The sequence below is a fragment of the Ambystoma mexicanum genome, chromosome 3q (assembly GCF_040938575.1).
Source record: "Ambystoma mexicanum isolate Mex_15411 chromosome 3q, UKY_AmexF1_1, whole genome shotgun sequence".
Lineage (NCBI taxonomy): Eukaryota > Metazoa > Chordata > Amphibia > Caudata > Ambystomatidae > Ambystoma > Ambystoma mexicanum.
The window spans coordinates 145,413,555-145,432,855 of NC_090926.1; the positions used below are offsets into that span (position 1 = coordinate 145,413,555).

The 19,301-nt window shown below is 45.2% G+C and overlaps 1 protein-coding gene across 2 annotated transcripts in view; it reads left to right on the forward strand.

The window, feature by feature from the left end:
- SPRYD3 (SPRY domain containing 3) overlaps window positions 1–19,301 on the forward strand; it is a 450,311-nt gene that overhangs the window by 353,732 nt on the left and 77,278 nt on the right. For both annotated transcript variants that reach the window (XM_069653343.1, XM_069653344.1), the window contains exon 10: window positions 2,905–3,062. In XM_069653343.1, the coding sequence (XP_069509444.1) occupies window positions 2,905–3,062 (158 nt within the window). The remainder of the gene's footprint in view (window positions 1–2,904; window positions 3,063–19,301) is intronic.

Sequence of the window (19,301 nt, forward strand, 5' to 3'; positions counted from 1 at the left end):
TCTGGTGCCAGAGGCCAGGTTGCGGATGAGATCTCTGCAATGGGCCCTCAAGATGTAGTGGTCCCAGTCCTCCGGCAGGATGTCGGACCCCGTTCCGGTGCCGCGCTCGGTCGCCCCGGACCTTCTGTGGTGGGCCGTCGAAGGTGGTGATGAAGGGGGCTCCATTTTGGCTACCCTGGCCGGAGGTAACGATTGTGTCGGACGCATCCCTCACGGGATGGGGAGCGCATGCCACCGAGTTGACGGTCAGCGGTCATTGGTCTCCGTCGGAGTCCAGACTCCATATCAATCTGTTGAAGCTGAGGGCTGTCAGGCTGGCCCTGAAGGCTTTTCTGCCGACTGTGTGAGGGAAGAATGTCCTGATTCTGACGGACAACACAGTGGCCATGCACTACCTCAACAAAAAGGGGGGGGGGCAGGGTCGCTTCCTCTGTGTAGGGAGGCGATGCAGCTCAGGTTCTGGGCCATCCAGCAGGAAGTTTCGATCTCAGCGGTTCATCTAGCCGGAGAAGGAAACGAGACGGCGGACGCTCTGAGCAGGCAGAGCGCGATCTCTCACAAGTGGGAGCTGGCTCAGGAGATTCTTCTGGAGATCTTCGCCCCTTTGGGGGACCCCTCAAGTGGATCTCTTCGCCTCCAGTGTCAACCGGAAGTGCAAAACGTTCTGCTCGCGGCAATTTCCTCCAAAAGGAGCCTTAGGAGATGCGTTCTTGATGGAGTGGTCCTTCCCACTGCTGTACGCGTTTCCTCCAGTCCCCGTCATCCCGCAAGTGCTACGGAGGTTACGGAGGTTCGGTTCCCGGATGATCCTCATTGCTCCGGCTTGGGCCCGGAGGACGTGGTACCCGGACCTTCTCGACTTGTCCATCTGTCCTCCATGTCGTCTTCCCTACCGAGACGATCTGCTCTCACGGGAGGGGGGTCAGGTTCTCCATCCAGAGGTCAGATCCCTCAACCTTCACACTTGGCTTCTGAAAGGTTGAGTTATAAGGATTGGGACCTCCCTGAAGACGTGATGGAGGTGTTGCTTTCGGCCAGATGGCCGGCAACAAAGTCCCTGTACCGTTGCCATTGGAGAAAGTTCTGCGACTGGTGCAGGGTTAAGAATGTGGATCCTTTTTCATGTGACATTCCTGTGGTTCTGTCTTTTTTGCTTTCGTTGGCCCACAGGGGCCTGCAAGTGGGTATTGTTAAAGTTTACCTGGCGGCGCTGTCTATATTTAAGAGCTCGCCTGAGGAGTGTTCCTATTTCAGAATTCCTTTAATTTCTCAGTTTCTCAAAGGACTCACTTATGTGTTTCCGCCATCACCTTTCCAAATGCCTGGTTGGGATTTGAACCTTGTTCTGAAATTCCTTATGGGTGCTCCGTTTGAGCCTTTACATTCTTGTCCTTTGAGGCTGTTAACCCTTAAAACTGTGTTTTTAGATGCGGTCACTTCCGCTCGTAGAGTGAGTGAGTTGCAGGCACTTTCAGTTAAGCCACCCTTCACTGTGTTTCATAAGGACAGGGTTGTCCTTAGAGTTTGTCTTTCCTTTCTTCCGAAGGTGGTGTCAGATTTTCATTTGAGCCAGAAGGTTATTCTTCTGGCATTGTATCCTCCTCCACATCCTGGTAAGGAAGAGGAAAGGCTCCATAGGTTAGATCCTAGGAGAGCTTTAAGTTTCCACATTTCATGCATGTCCTGGGTCAGAGTGGACGATCAGCTCTTTATTGGTTACGCTGGAAGGCGTTTGGGACAAGCTGTTACTAAACAGACTTTGTCTAGATGGATTATCTTGGCAATTTCTGAATGTTACCGCCTGGCGGGTAAGGACCCTCCGGTAGGCTTACAGGGTATGGCTGCCTCTACTGCCCTGCAGAGGGGTGTTCCTATTCGTAACATCTGTGAAGCAGCCACATTTGCTTCGGTCCATACTTTTGTACGACACTATTCCCTAGCTTCTATCCATGGGCAGGATCTGGCCTTTGGCAAGGCGGTCCTTTACTCTGCAATTTGATTGGCCATTCTAAATTTCAATGTTCTAAATTCTTTTTCCCTCCTCCATACGTTGGTACTGCTTTGGGAGTCTGTCATAGATATGGAATACGTCGGAGGACCCAATCCCCTCGAAGAACAAGTTACCTGGTAACGTTCTTTCGATGGGATGGTCCGACGACGTATTCCATATCGCTCCCTCCCTACCTGCCTCGCTACAAAATTTCTTATGCGATTGCAGCTTACGTTTCTGCAAGGCTTTCTGTGGTCATACTTGCAGTGGTTTGGTGCCACATGTTCTAGAGAAAAAACTACAACTGAGGCTACGGGCGTCGTGTGTCCTACTTATAACTTCCGGTGACGTCGGCTCGACAGAGGCCCTCGAGGACAGCGTATCGACGTCATCGACGCAGGACACAGACGCAGAAAATTTTTCCGAAGCAGCACAGCTGTGGTGATTACTGTCATAGATATGGAATACGTCGTCGGACCATCCCATCGAAAGAACGTTACCAGGTAAGAGAGTAACTTGTTCTTCTTGATTCCGCTGGCCAAGTGGTCCAGGATACCTTTAAATTGTGTTTGACCGGAGAAGGGACTCTATGCAAAGTAATGAGGATACTGCTAGCTATTGTGCCACTGTGTTTAAAAATTATGTTGAAGATTCAATTTTGGAGAAGGGAATGTTAATTGCATTTGTTGTGGGTTATCCATTATGGGTATCGTCATTATTCATAACCACTTGACCCTAGTTCACAGGGAGTTTTCATATTCACTAAGGGGGCTTTAAAAGAATAAAGGATCTGAAATGCCTCCAGTGCATAACGGTGAGCTGGCTGGCAGTAATGAAGGTTCAGAGTTAAGTTCTCTGCTTTAATGCAGGGGCCAGTCTGTGAACGGAACATAAACAGTATCTACTCTTTTTAGGTGACAGTGATGACAGCTGCGACACTATGGACCTGAAGCCAAAAGCTAGAGGAGTTCGCAATGTTATGTATCTTCATCAAGAACAAGATCAGGAGGAAGAGGAAGAGGAAGAAGATGGGGAGGACCTGGACCAAGAACACGAGGGGAAGAAAGTTGTGGTATGTAGCAAGAATGATACCACATCTGCAACCCCCAGTGCTGATGCAAGCATTTTTGGAGCCATAGGCTAAGTGACATGGCCATCCCTGCACATAGCGACACCCTTCTGATTGCACCCAATGTGGCCAGCTAGTCATACATTTGCCTAAAACATCTCTTTCTTGCTGCATCCAGCTTTGTTTGTTTGAGGGTGGGTCACTGAAGTTTTAGTAGCAACTACCCCGAAGTCTGGTTGGAAATGAGACTGATGGTTAATTGTCAGTGGCTGTGATATATATAATGCGAAATGTTCAGTCACTGCATAGCCATCAAAAGCAGGTTAAACTAATTATTTTCAAACTAGGATCTGAAAGTAACTTGCACAAGTCTTATGGAGATGTATGAGTTGCATGCCAAGTCCCCTCTACATGTGAGACCCCCAGCACTTTTTACTGGACCTCTGGACCCTTTTCCTCTTCTCCTGAATGAGGGAAGTCTTTTTTTCCCCTCGCATTCATTCTTTTTGCTCTGACCAGGGGAACCCTATTCATTGTGTTTTTACTTTATTTTATGGAGTCATGCTTTCCTCCATACTTGTTAAAGGCATCTCAGCACACAGCATCCTATGTGCAGTGTTACTGGGAGTCCTTTGAGCTCTCCTTTTTATATTCTTTTATTTTCCTTACGAACTACTGTTCTCAAGGTTAATGGGATAACTTGTATCCTTCTTAGCTTTTCCTTTTGAGAAATCAGCACACAACTCCCTATATGGAGTGCTGAGACGTTGCCTATTATCCCCTTTCTCTCTGTTCCTGTAACATTTATGTTACAGTGGCAAGCCTACAGTTATGGCTGGTGGCAGTGGACGTGTTCTACCGACCTTTGTGCAATTTTTGCTTGTAGGGTGTCGACAGCTGCGGCAAAGCACACAATGGTCACCATTGACCCAAAATTATGACTCCTTTCTTTTTTTGCCATTTCTTGTATAGTTGTCCTTTCTTGGTCCTTCTACTACCGTCCTGGGTAGGGGAGGTCCTGGTTTGAGTTTAGTCTTCGCCAGGAACCATTTGTGTAGCCCACCGAGCCTCCAGTGTATGTGCTAGGATAAGAAGCATGGCAGAATCCCAAAACTCTGCTATCCTTTGTCTTCTGATGTGCCTGAAACGAGCCAGTTCCCACTCGGACAGCCACCTGCCCCTTGCTGTAAACTGCAGGTATAATTTGCAGAGGATGAGTGTGAAATTCTAATAAAAGGTGAGGATCCTGAGCCAGAAGACAAGTCGACCACTGGAACAGAAGATGTTCTACGCACTGTTACACTGGTTTGTATCATGATTGTTTATATGCTTCTCCCTCCATTGTACCTGTTGTTTTATTGTAAAGCACTTTGGGTTAAAGCGCTATATAAACTTAATAAACATAAACGTAAGAAGACGACCAGAGAAGCCTGCAGCCCCTTCCTGCAGACGCAAAAAGACCACTGCTGTCCTGACCCAGTTTTCAAATCGACAGAGGAGCTCCGAAGAGGACAACTTCTTTCCTTTTGACTGGTGGGACCAACTAGCTATAAGACGACCTGCATGATGCGCCATCCCACGATGTGCTGTGAACTTCCTGGGCTGCAAATCGCCAATACCCTGGGACCTCCGACCATATTGCAGTGCATCATCTTCCCATGAACAAATCCTCCCACAACTTTGGTGAGCTGCAGTTGGACCTCCAGGGACAGGATCCCCCTCCTCAAAGTCCCCTCAACAGATTGCAGGACAAAAGAATCGAGGCTGATTGACCGGGCGGTAAATGTTCCCTCTTGGTGTGGTTGAAACGGTGCCAAAACTGCTGACCGATGTTGAAGCACGAAGAATCCTTTGCTGAGAGTCCTTTCTCTCGACTGTTGCTGCGACATCCCTTCCAGAGTCCCTCCTTTTGTCACCATGACCAAGGAACAGGACACTGTTGCTGCACCATGAAAGAATCCAGATGCATCTTCTTCATCACTGCTCGGGACTGTGGGATTTGTGGTAGTACTTACCTCTACTCATTGTGTCATTCCTGTGCTGCTGGAGTGCTGATTCTGGTGTTTGGCTTTTCACCCATACAGTTCACCCAGGACGAACAATTGAACGCCTATAGGAAGCCTTTCCCAAGGTCACTGAAACCTTTTTCACCCACAAAAACATCCTTCTTGCTCATAATTGAAGAATCCTCTGGAACATTGCCTTTTCTGCTGCTGTGCCTTACCTGCTTTCCCTCCAATCTGACTTTGCTTTGAAGAACCATTCCTAGATAGGGATGGACTGCTAAAGCCTTTAGGCCTCTGAAAAGTCTTTTCAAGTATTGAACTGCTACTGCTGGTGTTGAATAACCTTTTTATTCTAACAGAACATTTTCTGAGCTGCTATAACAAGTGATTTTAATTACAATTGAACTGTGTTCATGATCTGTATAATTCCCTACTATTGGTTTACTCACCTGATGTATTGCTCATGTTCTCTATTGTGTTTATTAGTTAAACTAGCACTTACTTACCTGAATAACTTTATCTTGTGTATATAAAATAAATATGTATTTTACTATAACTCCAGGTGTGAAAGAGTTACTTTGAGCCTATATATTTACTGAGTTAATTGTACTGACCTACAGCTCACATCCTCCACCTAAGATAAGCATGGCTGGTCTGCCATTTTACCAAACCTTTGAGTAGTACAGACGTATACTAAGAGTTAGAGCCTGTATACCAAGGCATAGTTTTATAAAGTCTCACCCCAGGCTGACTTTAGGAAAACTCCCCTAACAACAAGCCTCATCTAGCTCACGTGGCTCCACATTACCAGCATTTCATAATCTACGGCTGAGAGTGACATTTACTGGAATCGAAGCAGGTCTGACATTGATGTTGATCTGTTTTTTTAAAATGTATCCTCGTCTCCATCCCTCTGAGGCCAACCACTCTGTTGTATATAATGATATATATTCTCCCTGAATGGCTCTTTACATTCCATTATTTTTGGGGTGTGGTGTGCGGCACAGGTGCTGGGGGTGAAACAATGTCCTTTCAAGAAGTAATTACTTGACATACACCGAAAAGCAGGCCCTGTGTATGTGGCCGGATGTGGGGGCTGGGACTATCTGGTCCCAGTCCACATCCAGGTGCCTGAATGTCTGTTGCTGGGAAATTGTTTGCCCAGTGACTATCCATAATTGAATAGCCACTGCCAGTTTGAATGGTGCAAGTCCTTACCATTGATGTGCCTGGGTGAGCTTTGATGGGCCTGGGTGAGCTCCCAGTCCAATTCTTGGGTAAAAGGAGATCTTCTGCAGCCTTTCCTCAGGTCATTGTTGGAGCTAGAATCCCTTCTAAGAAGTGCAGCTGCTGATGACCCAAGGACAACCTTTGCAGCTGACCAGCATCACCTCCAGTGAAGTTCTAATGAAGCCCTGCTCTCTCCTGGCCTCCCTCGCTGCTGCCATCACCGTCCCGAGTGCATCCTTTGAACTTAGACGAGAGTCAACTTGTACTAAAAGTTACCTGCTCCTGTATTTTCGGCCTTCTAATCCCAGTGGAAGCCTTGCAGAGCCTGCTCATTTGTTAGCCCATAGAAGAACACCTGTTGCCACCTGGTCATGATGACTCCCGTAGCAATCCACCTTCTTCACGTCCTGCAGGTTTTCCTGATGTTGCCTGCTCCACAGAGGTCTTCATCATTTCATCCAAAGGATGTTCAGTTGAAAGGTGCTTGGAACCGAGATTCAAGCACCAGTGACCGACAAACTAAATCGCACATCCGAAACAGAACTCTGCACCAGCAACCCCTGGACCTCCCTCGACAAACCAAACACATGTGTCCCTAATAGAATTCAGACACTCAACAGTTGTTTCCGGAGAAATGTCATTAAGTGGAGGGGGTGGGAGGGTGTAAGTTAACATGCATGTTCCTTTCCCTACCTATCCTCACTAGGGGTACATGACTCTCTTTCCTGACCTAGATCATGTTGATCTGGTCAAGGATCACCTGCTGTGCCTACTCTAGTGTAATGGGATTGAGAGAGCTGCTTACCTGAACTTTCCATCACTTTTGGAGCACTTGAATCACACCCTCTGGCATTGGCCTGTCACACATTAAAACGACCTGAAAAGTATAACTTTGGAACTGGTGGCTTTAGGGCACCCAAACTATCTTAGTGCTGGACTTAATAAATGCTAGGGAATTATTCTAATGTTGCTTTAAAGTGTTTCTACTCAGGGGTTTTATGTATCTGACTACTTACGTGTGTTGCACTGGTTTTGAATCCTATGCCTTTCTATCTTCTCCTAAGGGTGAATGTATATAGGTATTGTACAGTAAGGGTGTAACAATATGAGGCTAGAGGTTTAATTGTTTAGTGTGTATTTTAAAGGCCTAGAAAGTTACTGTATATTTTTGTATTTCCCTGTCTAACTGGAATTATTGTGCTGCTCTGTGTGGACTCGATGTAGACCACACAGAGCAGACCCCCTCCTAACTCTAAGCCTTATTCCTCTGCTACCTACCTTGATTCTGTTTGACTAGACTGCAGTGTCCTTCGTGTTCACCATAATGTGTTGGCCTCCCAAAATCCATCCCATGGTTGATTTTGGAAATCCACCTTGGCATTATTTAAATATCTCCTACTGTTTTAAGGAAGATCTCAGGATTCAATATGTATTTATTTTTAGTGTTGACCTCAAATGGAGAAGAACATTCCTTTAGGCCTTAATGCCATTGAAAATATGTGCAGTACAGTGAATGTGAAAACAGCCTTCTCCCCGTTGTAGTGATGGGACAAAAACAGTAAATTACTTTGTAGCCAGCCACAGTGCCATCGGAATAATTGTGTTAAAAAAGCACATATGAAAGGTACAACTGGTGACAATGTATTTTGTGTGTCTCGAGGATAGTCGGAAACTGGGTCACCAGATTTGGCCTGGTATTTCTACACAATGATATCCAATTATCAGTGCCTCTCTGTTCCTATGATAACATTCCTGGCCTGTTCCAATCTTTTCCCCCACATTTTGGTCCTGCCTAGGGCAGACCTGGCCTGCCGTAATCTGCCTAACTTGGTTTTTTGCCACTGGATATGTTCCACTTGGTTTCACTCCTCAGCATCTCTTCTTCCTTCAGAAGCTGTTTCTGGGTGCTCAGGCACACCTCCTTTTCCTTGGTATCTGCTACCACCCTCATGTCAGATGTTTCCTCCTAATACAGCCTTTCTCTGAGGTTCTACTTTTTTCTTCTTACCTACTTCCAACCTTCCTCAGCACCTACTTGACTCCAGATATCGCACTCCTTTTTGCTACCGCCTTCGATACCACCTTTGCATCCTTCAGTCACTGCCACCTCCTTCCCTCTTAAGGATGCCAATTCTTCTTGGCTACCACCTCCACCTCATATGGTTACTTCTGCCTCCTTCTCCTTAGTATTGTCTTGGCACCCTGTGTTGCCATCTCCATCCTGTCTCACTTCCACCTCTTGGGATCACCTCTTCCACCTCAATACTCTCTCTGCCCCTGATCACTTTTGCCTCACCCTCTCCCCTCATAATAGTGAAGACGGACTGCTCTGTCACAGCTTCCTTTGTGAGAGTCGAGAATAATTCAAGGGAAGCTCTATCTAATATTACAAGCTGGCCTTCATAAATCCACCTAACAGATACCAATTCCACAATAAACCAGAACACTGAGGAATACTTCAGAATACTTTTCAAAGGCCACTTATTGGTTTGTAGTCGTTCGAGATTCCATTTGTTACAGCATTTGACAATAATGACAGTTCTGTCGTATTATCTGTAATAACGCGCACTCGCGAATCTTAGCAGGAATATGGTAAAGACATTTACTCTGCATACACATATAAGATAGTGACTTTTGGGAAGGAAAATTGTTGGCTAGTGTAACTCTAGCAGTTCTTGAGGTTATAGAGGCAGTTGCTTCGCACAGCAAGTCTTTTAAGGTCCAAATCGCAACCCTAGCTAAAGGCAGTTCGGAGAGGGCTTAAAGTCTTGACAAGCAGCAGAATACAAGGGTTCCTATGGATACTCTACAGTCTCTAGTCTCTAAGATGCAAGAGGACACAATCAATGTTGGAGACCCTGTTAAAGGACTCGCTAAAAGGACACGAGCAACGGCTTTAGTTGGAGGTAAGAGGGTACTCTGGACAGCTCTATGTGCAGTCCAATGCTCTGGAGCGACTTCACGGATCCAGGTAAGCAATACCTTTCTCCCCACAGTACCTTAGGTTAGAAGAAAAGATTGTGGCTGGATTTACCTAGAAGTGGTAGCGCTGGACCCGACCTCCGGATTCCTTGGTCTGATGATGAAAGGCGGGACAATAGATGGGATTGCTCAACAGCAGTCTCAAGGGAGGACCTCTGGCACGGCTTTCAGCCACTTCTCTGGTCACTCTGTGGTTTTGCTGCATTTTATGCAGCACCAACAAAGGATACAACTTGCCCGGTCAATCTTCTTTGCTTCTCACAGTCCTACACTCTGCTGAGGAGGTCTGGGCGAGTTGGAGCGGATCTCTGGAGTGTCCTTGAGGGCTCAACAAAGTCTTGGACGAGTTTGGCCTTTCCACGACGATGCACTCAGAATGGACAGCAGATCTACTGGTATTGGGGTTTTGCAGCTCTGTAAACTCACAGGACCTCGGGAGATGGCTTAATTCAAAGTTCATCTTGGGACTGGTTGTTCCCACCAGTCAAAGGGAATGAGTCTTCCTCTTAGGAGTTCTCTGTCGCACAAAAAATGGGGTCAAGCAGCAGTGGGTGCTTTACAGTGTTGCAAAGGGTCTGCCAGGATCTCCAGTTGTTTTCTGTTTTACAGTTTCCAGTGGTCGTCTTGCCTTTCACCTCAGGAGCTTCATCTTTATACAGTTCCCAAACACACTCCTCTGCAACCTCTCTCTGCAATTTACAGAAAGGGGCGGGTGGCTGTCCGATCAGGACAGCCAGACCCCCAGTGGGAGCTAGTTCCATTCTGGCACTCAGGCAGACAAAGGGGAGGAGAGTGAAAAAGCTCCTCCCCCACGTCCTGCCTGCCCAGGCAAACTGGAGCTTAGGCGGGGACACCCAAGGGTTCCCGCCAAAGGCAAAACACACACACAGACAGTCCCAAGACAGTAGAAGAAGGGCTGACAAATAACAAGGACGCTAGTAATGGCAAAAAAGGAAGGAGCCACCAAGTTAGTACTTGGTTGACCCTATTGTGTATAACCGATGCTATGGACATAGCCTGCTGTAGAAAATTCACACAACAGTTGGTAGAACACGTCCACTGCCACCAGCCATAACTAGGAGATTGTCTATGTGACATAAATGTCACAGGAGCAGAGAGGAGGAGGATACTCGGTATCCCTTTGGCACTCAACATAAGGCGATGTGTGCCAATCTCTCAGACTGTAAAGTTTTAGGAGAGTTACACTAAGAATTGTAGTTACCCAGGATATAGGAAAGAATCTCAAAGGAGGACCCGAAGGATCCCCATCAACACTGCCTAAAAGGAACTGTGTGCTGCAAGAGCAAAATACTTATGCCGTAATAGAGGTCTGGAGGAAAGTAGACTCCATAGGACAGTAAAATACTAAGGAAAGAGTTCTAAAAAGACAGAGCCCATAAGAATGAATGAGTGGAAAAGGGCTCCACTCATTCAGGATAAAAAATAAAAATGGTCCAGAAGTCCAGCAAAACGTGCTAGGGTTCTAACTGGGAGAGTGGATATAGCATACAGATGATAAATCTACCTAACAATGGGTCCAGTGGTGATGGAAAGGTCTTGCATTTGGCGATTCTCTCGGCTTGATGGGTGATATGGGGAGGGAAACCTGGGAATTGCACTTTAGGGCTTAGTGCTGCGTGACTCTGGTCACAGAGTATTGATAATAGCCCTCACTTGCGGAAACACATTGTTTAACTCTGAGGTGCAGTTTTACAGCATAATTAGTATGTTGACAAATAGTACATATGTAATGCTATTTCATTCTGCTATTTGAACATTTCTTTCTTGTTTCTGCTCTTGCTTTTTCTTTCTTGCTCTTTCTTTCTGCCTTGTGTGCTTTATTTCTGCTTTATTCGCATGTTCTTTGCTTCTTCCTCTTTCTTTCTCTCTTCCTCTTTCTCACTTTATTGTTCTTCTGTTCACCCTTTGTTCCTCTTTCTAATCTCCCTTTGTGGCCATTTCTAGTTCCTTCTTTGTTTTTCATAACTTTTCTATACCCTGCTCTTTCTCAAAGCATGGTTAGTCTGTGGCTTCTGTAATGTAAATGATTTAACTATTTCATCAGCTTGTGACCCTGATTTTTCCATTGCTTTGTTTAGTGACGTCTGTTTTTTGCCCTGTACTTAAGCCTTCTTGCAGAGGTGCCTTTTTTTTTTTACCTGTGCCACCTTCTCCACCATACGGTTTGTATGGGCGTAAAGTCCCCTCCCCAACTCTCCATTGCCTGGTCATGATTAGTTTAGTGGAGTTATGACCAAGGAACCCCCTGGGTAACCCCAAGTGTTGTGGAATTGGGACAGTACACCCCTCAATAAGTTGACTTACCTTAATATCCTTTACAAGTGCTTGCATCTTGAAAATGTACTCCTGAGTTGGCCTTGTCAACATTTATTCTCTAACTTTAAGGACTCCAACTCCCTGCAACAGTTACTTAGTTGGGACCATGTCTCTTTCTGAGGCCTACTTACCTACTTACCTAGCAGGGATGGACTTGGAAGTAATAGGGGCCTTCTATTTGTAAGGCAGGGTATATGTTTTAATTGATTTGCATTGTGTTTTGTCTCACTTTACTGCCTACAGTCTACTATTTTTCATTGCTCAAGTGTTTTACTGTTTATTAGTGTGAAATGAGCTCTATTAAGATCACAAACTGTGTGTGGGTGTGTGTGTACATTTAAATATATATTTCTGGGACTTGTGAATGTGGTTAGATTCACATACTTTACATAGTCCGCCATCTAGTGGTTGGTGTGGAGTATTACCTCCTCTTGTTATGTTTTCGAATTCGAAAATGGACATCGACGGTGGCGTACCTACAACACTGTGCCCACTTTGTGTGCAGATACCCATGTTCCTTCACGTGTCAACATCATCCGTCTTCGATCGAAAACCGGCGAGACATAATCGAGGTTGTTCAAGATTTCGCCATCGTAAAAAAGGCTAAAGGCAGCAGTCTTCAACACTGACAGCACGCCGAAAGGCAATGCAGTTGGGCGAGTGGGGGAAGGCCGTGTTAGGTAATATTTTGTAAATTCCAACTGGTGTGGGACTACACAAGACTTATCTCTTGGTATTAGGCAGACCCATCTCTTAATGTAGGCCTGTACTACAGAAGTTGGTAGAGTGACTGAGCAGCCAGACTTATTTTATGAGGGGTAATTTGAGCTGTAGAGTAGCACAAGGAAATCAGTAAACACAAGGCACCAAGCAAACACACACTTAAAGTTAGATTACATTATTTTATATATACACAAGTTCAAATAAGCATTCTTTAAAAAGCAGCAACTAATAGTAACATTCAATTGAAGATGGAATTAATTTAAGCAAGAACCAATAATGAAGGTGAGTAATTCTTTTCCATGCTAAACATGTTCCAGCACACTTGTGACATCAATCAAGATCAGTATTAGCACTTATTATTGCTCACCGTTACAAAATTGAATTTAGGAGGGAAAATGGTTAGAGTTAAAGTATAACACACTTTCAACCAGGAGCGTTGCTAGGAGGGGGCTGAGGGGGCTATAGCCCCGGGTCCTTTGGTTGTAGCCCCAGATAGAAGCTCAGGGGCTACAACCAAAAGGCTAGCTAGCCCCGAGTCCTGACAATTCCGACACTAGCATAGCGCCAAATCTTTTCCAGAACTAGCAACACCCTGCTTTCAATTGGTTCAAAAATAAGTTTTTTCCAGAGGGATGTAGGCAGTCTTTTATCCCAGCAATAATGGTGTCAACAATTAAAACCTGTACGGGAACAAGCACTGCCAAAGCTAATAGGGTTCTGAAAAGGATCTTTTGGGAAATCAGGACAGCCAAAGTCAATGGGACAGTTCCAGTTCGGATGCAGCTTTTCTTAGAAAAATGTTATCAAACAGTCAGGAGTTCTTTGAAAAATCACTGGGGCTCAAGGGGAGCTCACCTGATGCAGCACAAGCTAGAAGGCCTGCCCGGGTGCGTTGATGTCAGCTCAAAAGGGTTTACAATTGTACTTCCCAAGCAAGTGAGCACTATAAATGGCAAAAGGTAGTTATACCCCAAGCCCCACAGTACCTGCGAATTGAAGAGGCTCCTGCCTTCCTGATACAATGATGCAGACCCTTGTTACTGGTCCTTGGTCGTGGTGACAAAAGGGAGGACGTCTGGCCGGCTTCTGTGCCAGCACTCTGGAGGGTGATTCGGCAGCAATTGATTCCACACGATTCAGCAGCTCTTCGTAGTTTTCGCGCCTTTTTCTCAGTGCCAAAGAGAAACAATAAGCTGCAGTTGGAGTTTCCTCAGCCCTGGACTCTGGTGAGGGGACTCTGGATGAAGAATTCCTGCTTCTGGAGGTCCTTGAAGGTGCCCATTAAGTTTTGGCCGGATTCGATGTTTGCAAGACGATGCACTTGATAATGGTCAGGGGTCCCCGGGTATTGGTATTCTGCAGCTTAGGAAAGTCACAGCAAGTCGGGGATATGCCAAAATGAAGCAGGTCGCGAGGCTAGTTGCTCCCACCAGCCCAAGGTAGGAAGTGGTCCTGTAGAGATATTCCCTGTCGAAACGAAAACATGGTTGGCACAGCTGCAAGGCTTCACCGGTGCTTCTGCGGTACTGGAAGGTGCTGCTGGCCTCTCTGCTTGTCGTCTTCATCGGATATGATGTTCCAGTGGTCAACTTTCACTGTAGTATCAAAGGCCTTGCCTTATAAGCAAAATCTCATTCATTCAGAGCCCTACAGCTGTCAATCACAAAGGGGGGGGTAGTCCTCTAGGACAGCCACCTGCACAGTTGGAACTGATTTTTGGCCAGGCATACCTACAAACAACAGTCAGTGAAATTTCAGGCTTCCTACCTTGCCAGACACACTGGAGGCTGAGCGGGTTTCAGGGCTGATGCCGGACAAAGAAAAAAGGCAAACCTAGTTAAAACACACAGTAAAAGCCCAGAAGGAACTAATAAAAAAGAAATGGCGAAAAAAGAACACCAGGGCCATTTTGGAAAAAATGTCACCCGTGGGTGCTGTACTGCAGCAGAGAAATCAGCCTGCTAGTATCCTGCACAAAAGGTAGTAAAAAGTATCCACTGCCACTGACCATTCAAATTAGTTAGTGTAACAAAGTGTTACATGAGAAGTGGGATAAGTTACTAGGTAACCGCCCCTCCCCCCAGCACTTCACATAAGGAGTTGTGTGCTGGACCCACAAAAGAAAGGTAAGTAAGATAAAAGCTATTGCACTATTCTTGGGAGCTGAAGTTCAAACAAGAAAATGTATTTAAACATTAAGAGAAGTCCAAGGGAATTCTCAGTTGCACTGCACAGATGGTGCTCTGTGTCACTATGCAAAAAGCAAATGCCTATGGAGTTTAGAGACTCCATTAAACAGTTATAAAATATCCAAGTCAGTGAAAACACATTGCGTGAGTAGCAAAAAGTACCACTCACTGAGGAGGTTAAAGATCAAAAAGATCCCAGATTCTAGCAAAAGAGCGGAGGGTCTCTAAGGTTAAAGAGAATTAGCATACAAACAGAACATTTTCTAACAGGCCAAGATACATATTTAATCACTTACATTTAGAGAATGCCTTTAACTCCATCCCTATTTACACTTACTTTTAATACTGGAAGTTTGCCTGTTTTCTGGCTACCCCATGGAGAAAACTCCATTTAAGGTGTGCCCATTGTGTATTAATTCCCCTGGAATAATTGTCTTTCAAGGGATCATGATGACTCGCTGTGTAAAGCTTGCATGCTTTTGAAGCCGGAAACCCTTAAAAAGCATCAAACAAAATGGAGGGCAGCCACCGCAAAGCAGGCAGAGAAGAGAGTGGGCGAATGTAACGCTACAGAGGATGATTTGAAGGCCAAAGAAGCATTATTTAGGAGTATAGCCTGGGGGCAACATGCTTGCCTTGGAAGCAAGACGACACAGAGCAACACAGGTTCGATCCCTGGGTCTGCGCTTAGAAATCTCTGGGTATTAAGCACGTTATAAATAACCTCTCATATCATATCATATATTTAGAGAAAACGTTGAAGGTTTCCTCACAGCCGTCCCCCAGCTACGCGGGGCAGAGGTCCGGTCGAGCAGTGGAGACCACCTCGGGCATCCACAAGGCTGCTCACAACAAACAAAAGCAAAAAAAGATATCTGATGAACACTCAGCGCTTGTGTCGAAAACGAAACAAAGCCGTGCCAACAACGCTCAAAGCCGAGTGGGGAAAAACCACATTCAAAAGACATTGTCACGTCAAATACACATAAAACCTCTAGCTCAACTCTTCACTCATCTAGAAATCTGTAGAAGGGAAAGGAACTTTAACATCCACAACGGAGAATCAAAATCGGAAATTAATGAAGAAGTAGATAAGGAAGGCACACCTTCTCAGGAAATGTTTACTACCATTCTGGGGAGGATGGCATCCTTTTTTTTTTTTTCTTTTTTTTTTTTTCTTTTTTTTTTTTCTTTTTTTTTTGGTAGTAAAATTTAATTTACACCTTTACAAAAATGTTTCAAGTAAATAAAACAATTTACAAATGAAAATTGAACATTATATAAAACATTAAATAAAACAAAGCTATAAAATCACAACATAGCATAGAATGAATATTACAAATCATCACACAAATCATCGCACAGTTAATAACACAACTCATCGCACAGTTTCTAACCCCACATCACTAAGTGCCTTGCTTAACACATCCCTCATACAAGGAGGAAACACCCAGATGGCATGGGGTCACAGTACTTCTAGAGTGTAATATTTTTCCACAAGCAATTCAAATTTCTACCTTCAGAGAAGTAAAGTAGCAAAAGAGCAACAAACATAACATGTGATAGTATCGCCTGGTTAATGCCAGTTTCAGCAGTGCCAACATCCCTATGTGTGATGTTCGGGGGAGTGGGTCGCATTTGGAAGCACTACGTCCTTCACATTCTGGAATCTCATTTATTAACTGCAGGTCGTCCTCGATTATGTTCACAAGTCTCACAGTGGCCAATATAATGGAGTTACACTGGCCCCACATACAACGCAACCAAACCATATTGCGTTCATAACAGGAATTGGATCCCAAAAATGATCCCAAACAAAGAAGCCTTTGTGATTCAAAACACACACAATACATAAACAAATGTTCAAGGGATTCGAGCTCCTTGGCTCTAACACAAAACGTACAGTGCTCCCAAGTCCCGGCCTCTTTGTACCCTGACCAGGTCCTAATACGAGCGCCCGTGTGGATAAGATCCAGGCGGAATCTCTATAAGTCCTTCTGGCATTCTTGTCCGGAAAACACAGTATGTATGGCAGACGTGGAGAGAAGCCATTTCTAAATTTGGCATACAAGCTAAATGATGAGGAACCTGCAATTAGGTCGCAGTTTCGTGCTCATGCGTTCCTAAAGAACCTTAGTTTGGATTTCCCCGGGGAGTCAATTAAATCCTCCTTCGACATGTTCAAGGAGCTTAGGACTAGGATCATTCGTTTTTGAAATGCAGAGATGGAAGCCGGGTGGTCTGCATGAAGCATTGACCTAAAGTCCTCATAAAGAGAGTTGGCTGGTGGCGAAAGCATTTTACTGTAGATGTTAAACATGTGCCATTCATACTTATCAGCCAAAGGGTATAGGCCTAATTCATGTAACAAGATGGCGTTAGGCAAATACCCCGGGAGACCCAAGACCCCTTTCCAGATTTTGCCCTGGAGTAGATTCAGTGAAGGGCCCAAGTTCAACAAACATGCATCCAAACTGTACAGTAGGATATTCTCTACTTTCATAGTATAGAAGTGTATCAGGGGTATGAGGGAGTACTACTTGCAATGCCTGGAGAAGATGATTCTCATCTGAGCATACAGATGATTCAGCTTAGTGTCTAGAACTGTTCGCCATTTGCCGACAGACATGCTGTTTGATATCTGGTAACCCAGGTAAGTAATCTCACCCATTATATTGATGGTGTTGGAATTCATGAAGTACTTGTACCTCTGGGGTTTCTTTTTCATCGTAAAGGCTATGATATGTGATTTAGCCGAATTGATTGTCAAGTTGTTAAGCTCACAATATTCTTGGAAGATGTTTAGTTTATTCTGTAGCCCAAAGGGTACCTTATCAAACAGGATGACATCATCAGCAAACGCTAACTAGTTCAGGCGCAGCTTGCCCAGGCTAACCAGAAAGATATCTTTTCCTTCCCATATTTTTTCAATGTCTGCCGGTTACAGATTAAAAAGTACCGCTGCCAAGTTACATCCCTGCTTCACTTCTATTCCAGTAGGGATGCTGTCAGATAGAAGGCCCTCTGCATTAATGCGAACCCGGTATGATGTATTTTGATGGATTGCCGCGATTATTGCTACCAGATGGGAAGGAATTCCATAGGACAGCATTTTCCGCCAGAGACGGTTACGCAGGACACTGTTGAACGCAGCCGATAGGTCTAAAGATGCCATATATATGGTACCATTGACCTGGCTGCGTGAGGATGATAACAAGTGGGCAAGAATCGAGGCGTTAAGCTGCGTACCCATAGCCCTACGGAAGCCCACCTGTGCTTTGGAAAGAATTCCAGCGGCAGTGATGAAATCCTCCAATTCACACAGTAAGCGTGCAAAGATTTTTGCTGCTATATCTATTAAGGCAATTGGCCTAAAGTTAATGGGAACGTTGAGGGCTCCCTTTTTGTGGATGGGTATTATTATTGCCATGAGCAAGGAGGCCGCTATTTTACCCGTTTTGTAGACCAATTGGTAGCGAGGAAGTAGGTACCTGGCCCAAAAGTGAGAGTCGTCCTTAAAGATGCAGGGAGGCAACCCATCAGGCCCTGCAGCTTTTGAAAACTTCCATTGCTCAATTGCCCAAACTATGTCTTTGAGATGCCAAGAACATTTATCGGGAAACTGCAACTGTAATTTGACAGACTCCAGCCTTCTATGCTGAGCTGGCGGTTCGTATTTTTCTTTAAAGAAGGACTGCCATTCGGAACCAGATATGGTCGCGACCATGCGCTTGTCAACCTTGCCAGCAGGGTTTCTTAAAATGGACCACATTTCCCTGGTGTTTCGCTTGCATAGGTATTCAATCATATGTTGGTTTGCAAGGTTGTGGGCGGCATGACGCAACTCCTTCACCTTTATCTTATACCGTGACATGATTACGTTTCTTGCTGTCTTATAAGAAGGTGCGTTATTGTGGAGGCGTCTTGCCGTCCGAAGCTCATGGTTCTTATGATTTTTTAGGACAACCACCTCAGCCAAGAATGTACGGACAACATTGGAAGAACCTTTACTAAGACATTCGTTTGATAAGCTCACCAGGTGCCCATGGATCATCACTAGGTTCAGTTCATTGACTTTTTCCATGAGGTCCACAGAGATCTGGTCATCATAAAGCTCCATCAAGTCCCTGTTTACCAGAAACACCAATTTCCGACATGTGCTGGGGTGCCATCTTACTGACAAAGCAGGCCTGTCACTTTCCACCAGTGCCAACGGCACCGCGGTTTCATGCGGCTCTACCCCAATATGGAGCTTCGTATTCAACATGCGATGGTCGCCCAAGTCCACCTTCAAAATTGAAATGGGGTCGAGCAGTCCTGAGCATGCAACCGATGCAAGCACATAGTCGATTAAAGATGAAGAGTTGCCACGCTGCCAGGAGGCATTAAGGCTATGGGTCGCGAGTGGAATTGGGTAGATACCCCAAGCTTCAAAAAACTCACCCCATAACTTTCCTCTCCTATGAGCCTGCTGACCATATAGGTGTGAATGATAGGCCAGTGGTGTATTGCCGTCTAAATCCAGACATGAATTCAGATCCCCACCAATTAAGATTTCATGTTTTGGAAAAAGCAGCAAGGCATTAACTAGGATCTGGTTTAGCTCCGCTAGGGCTGAGTCCAATGAAACAGCACTAGGATTCCAATAGATTGAGATCAAGAGAAATGTTTGAAACATGCTACCTGTCGATGACATTTCCACCATTATAAAGGTGTCCGACTTGTCCAGTAGATGTGTCGACACATTCAAGCTGTTTTTAATGAGGATGGCAATG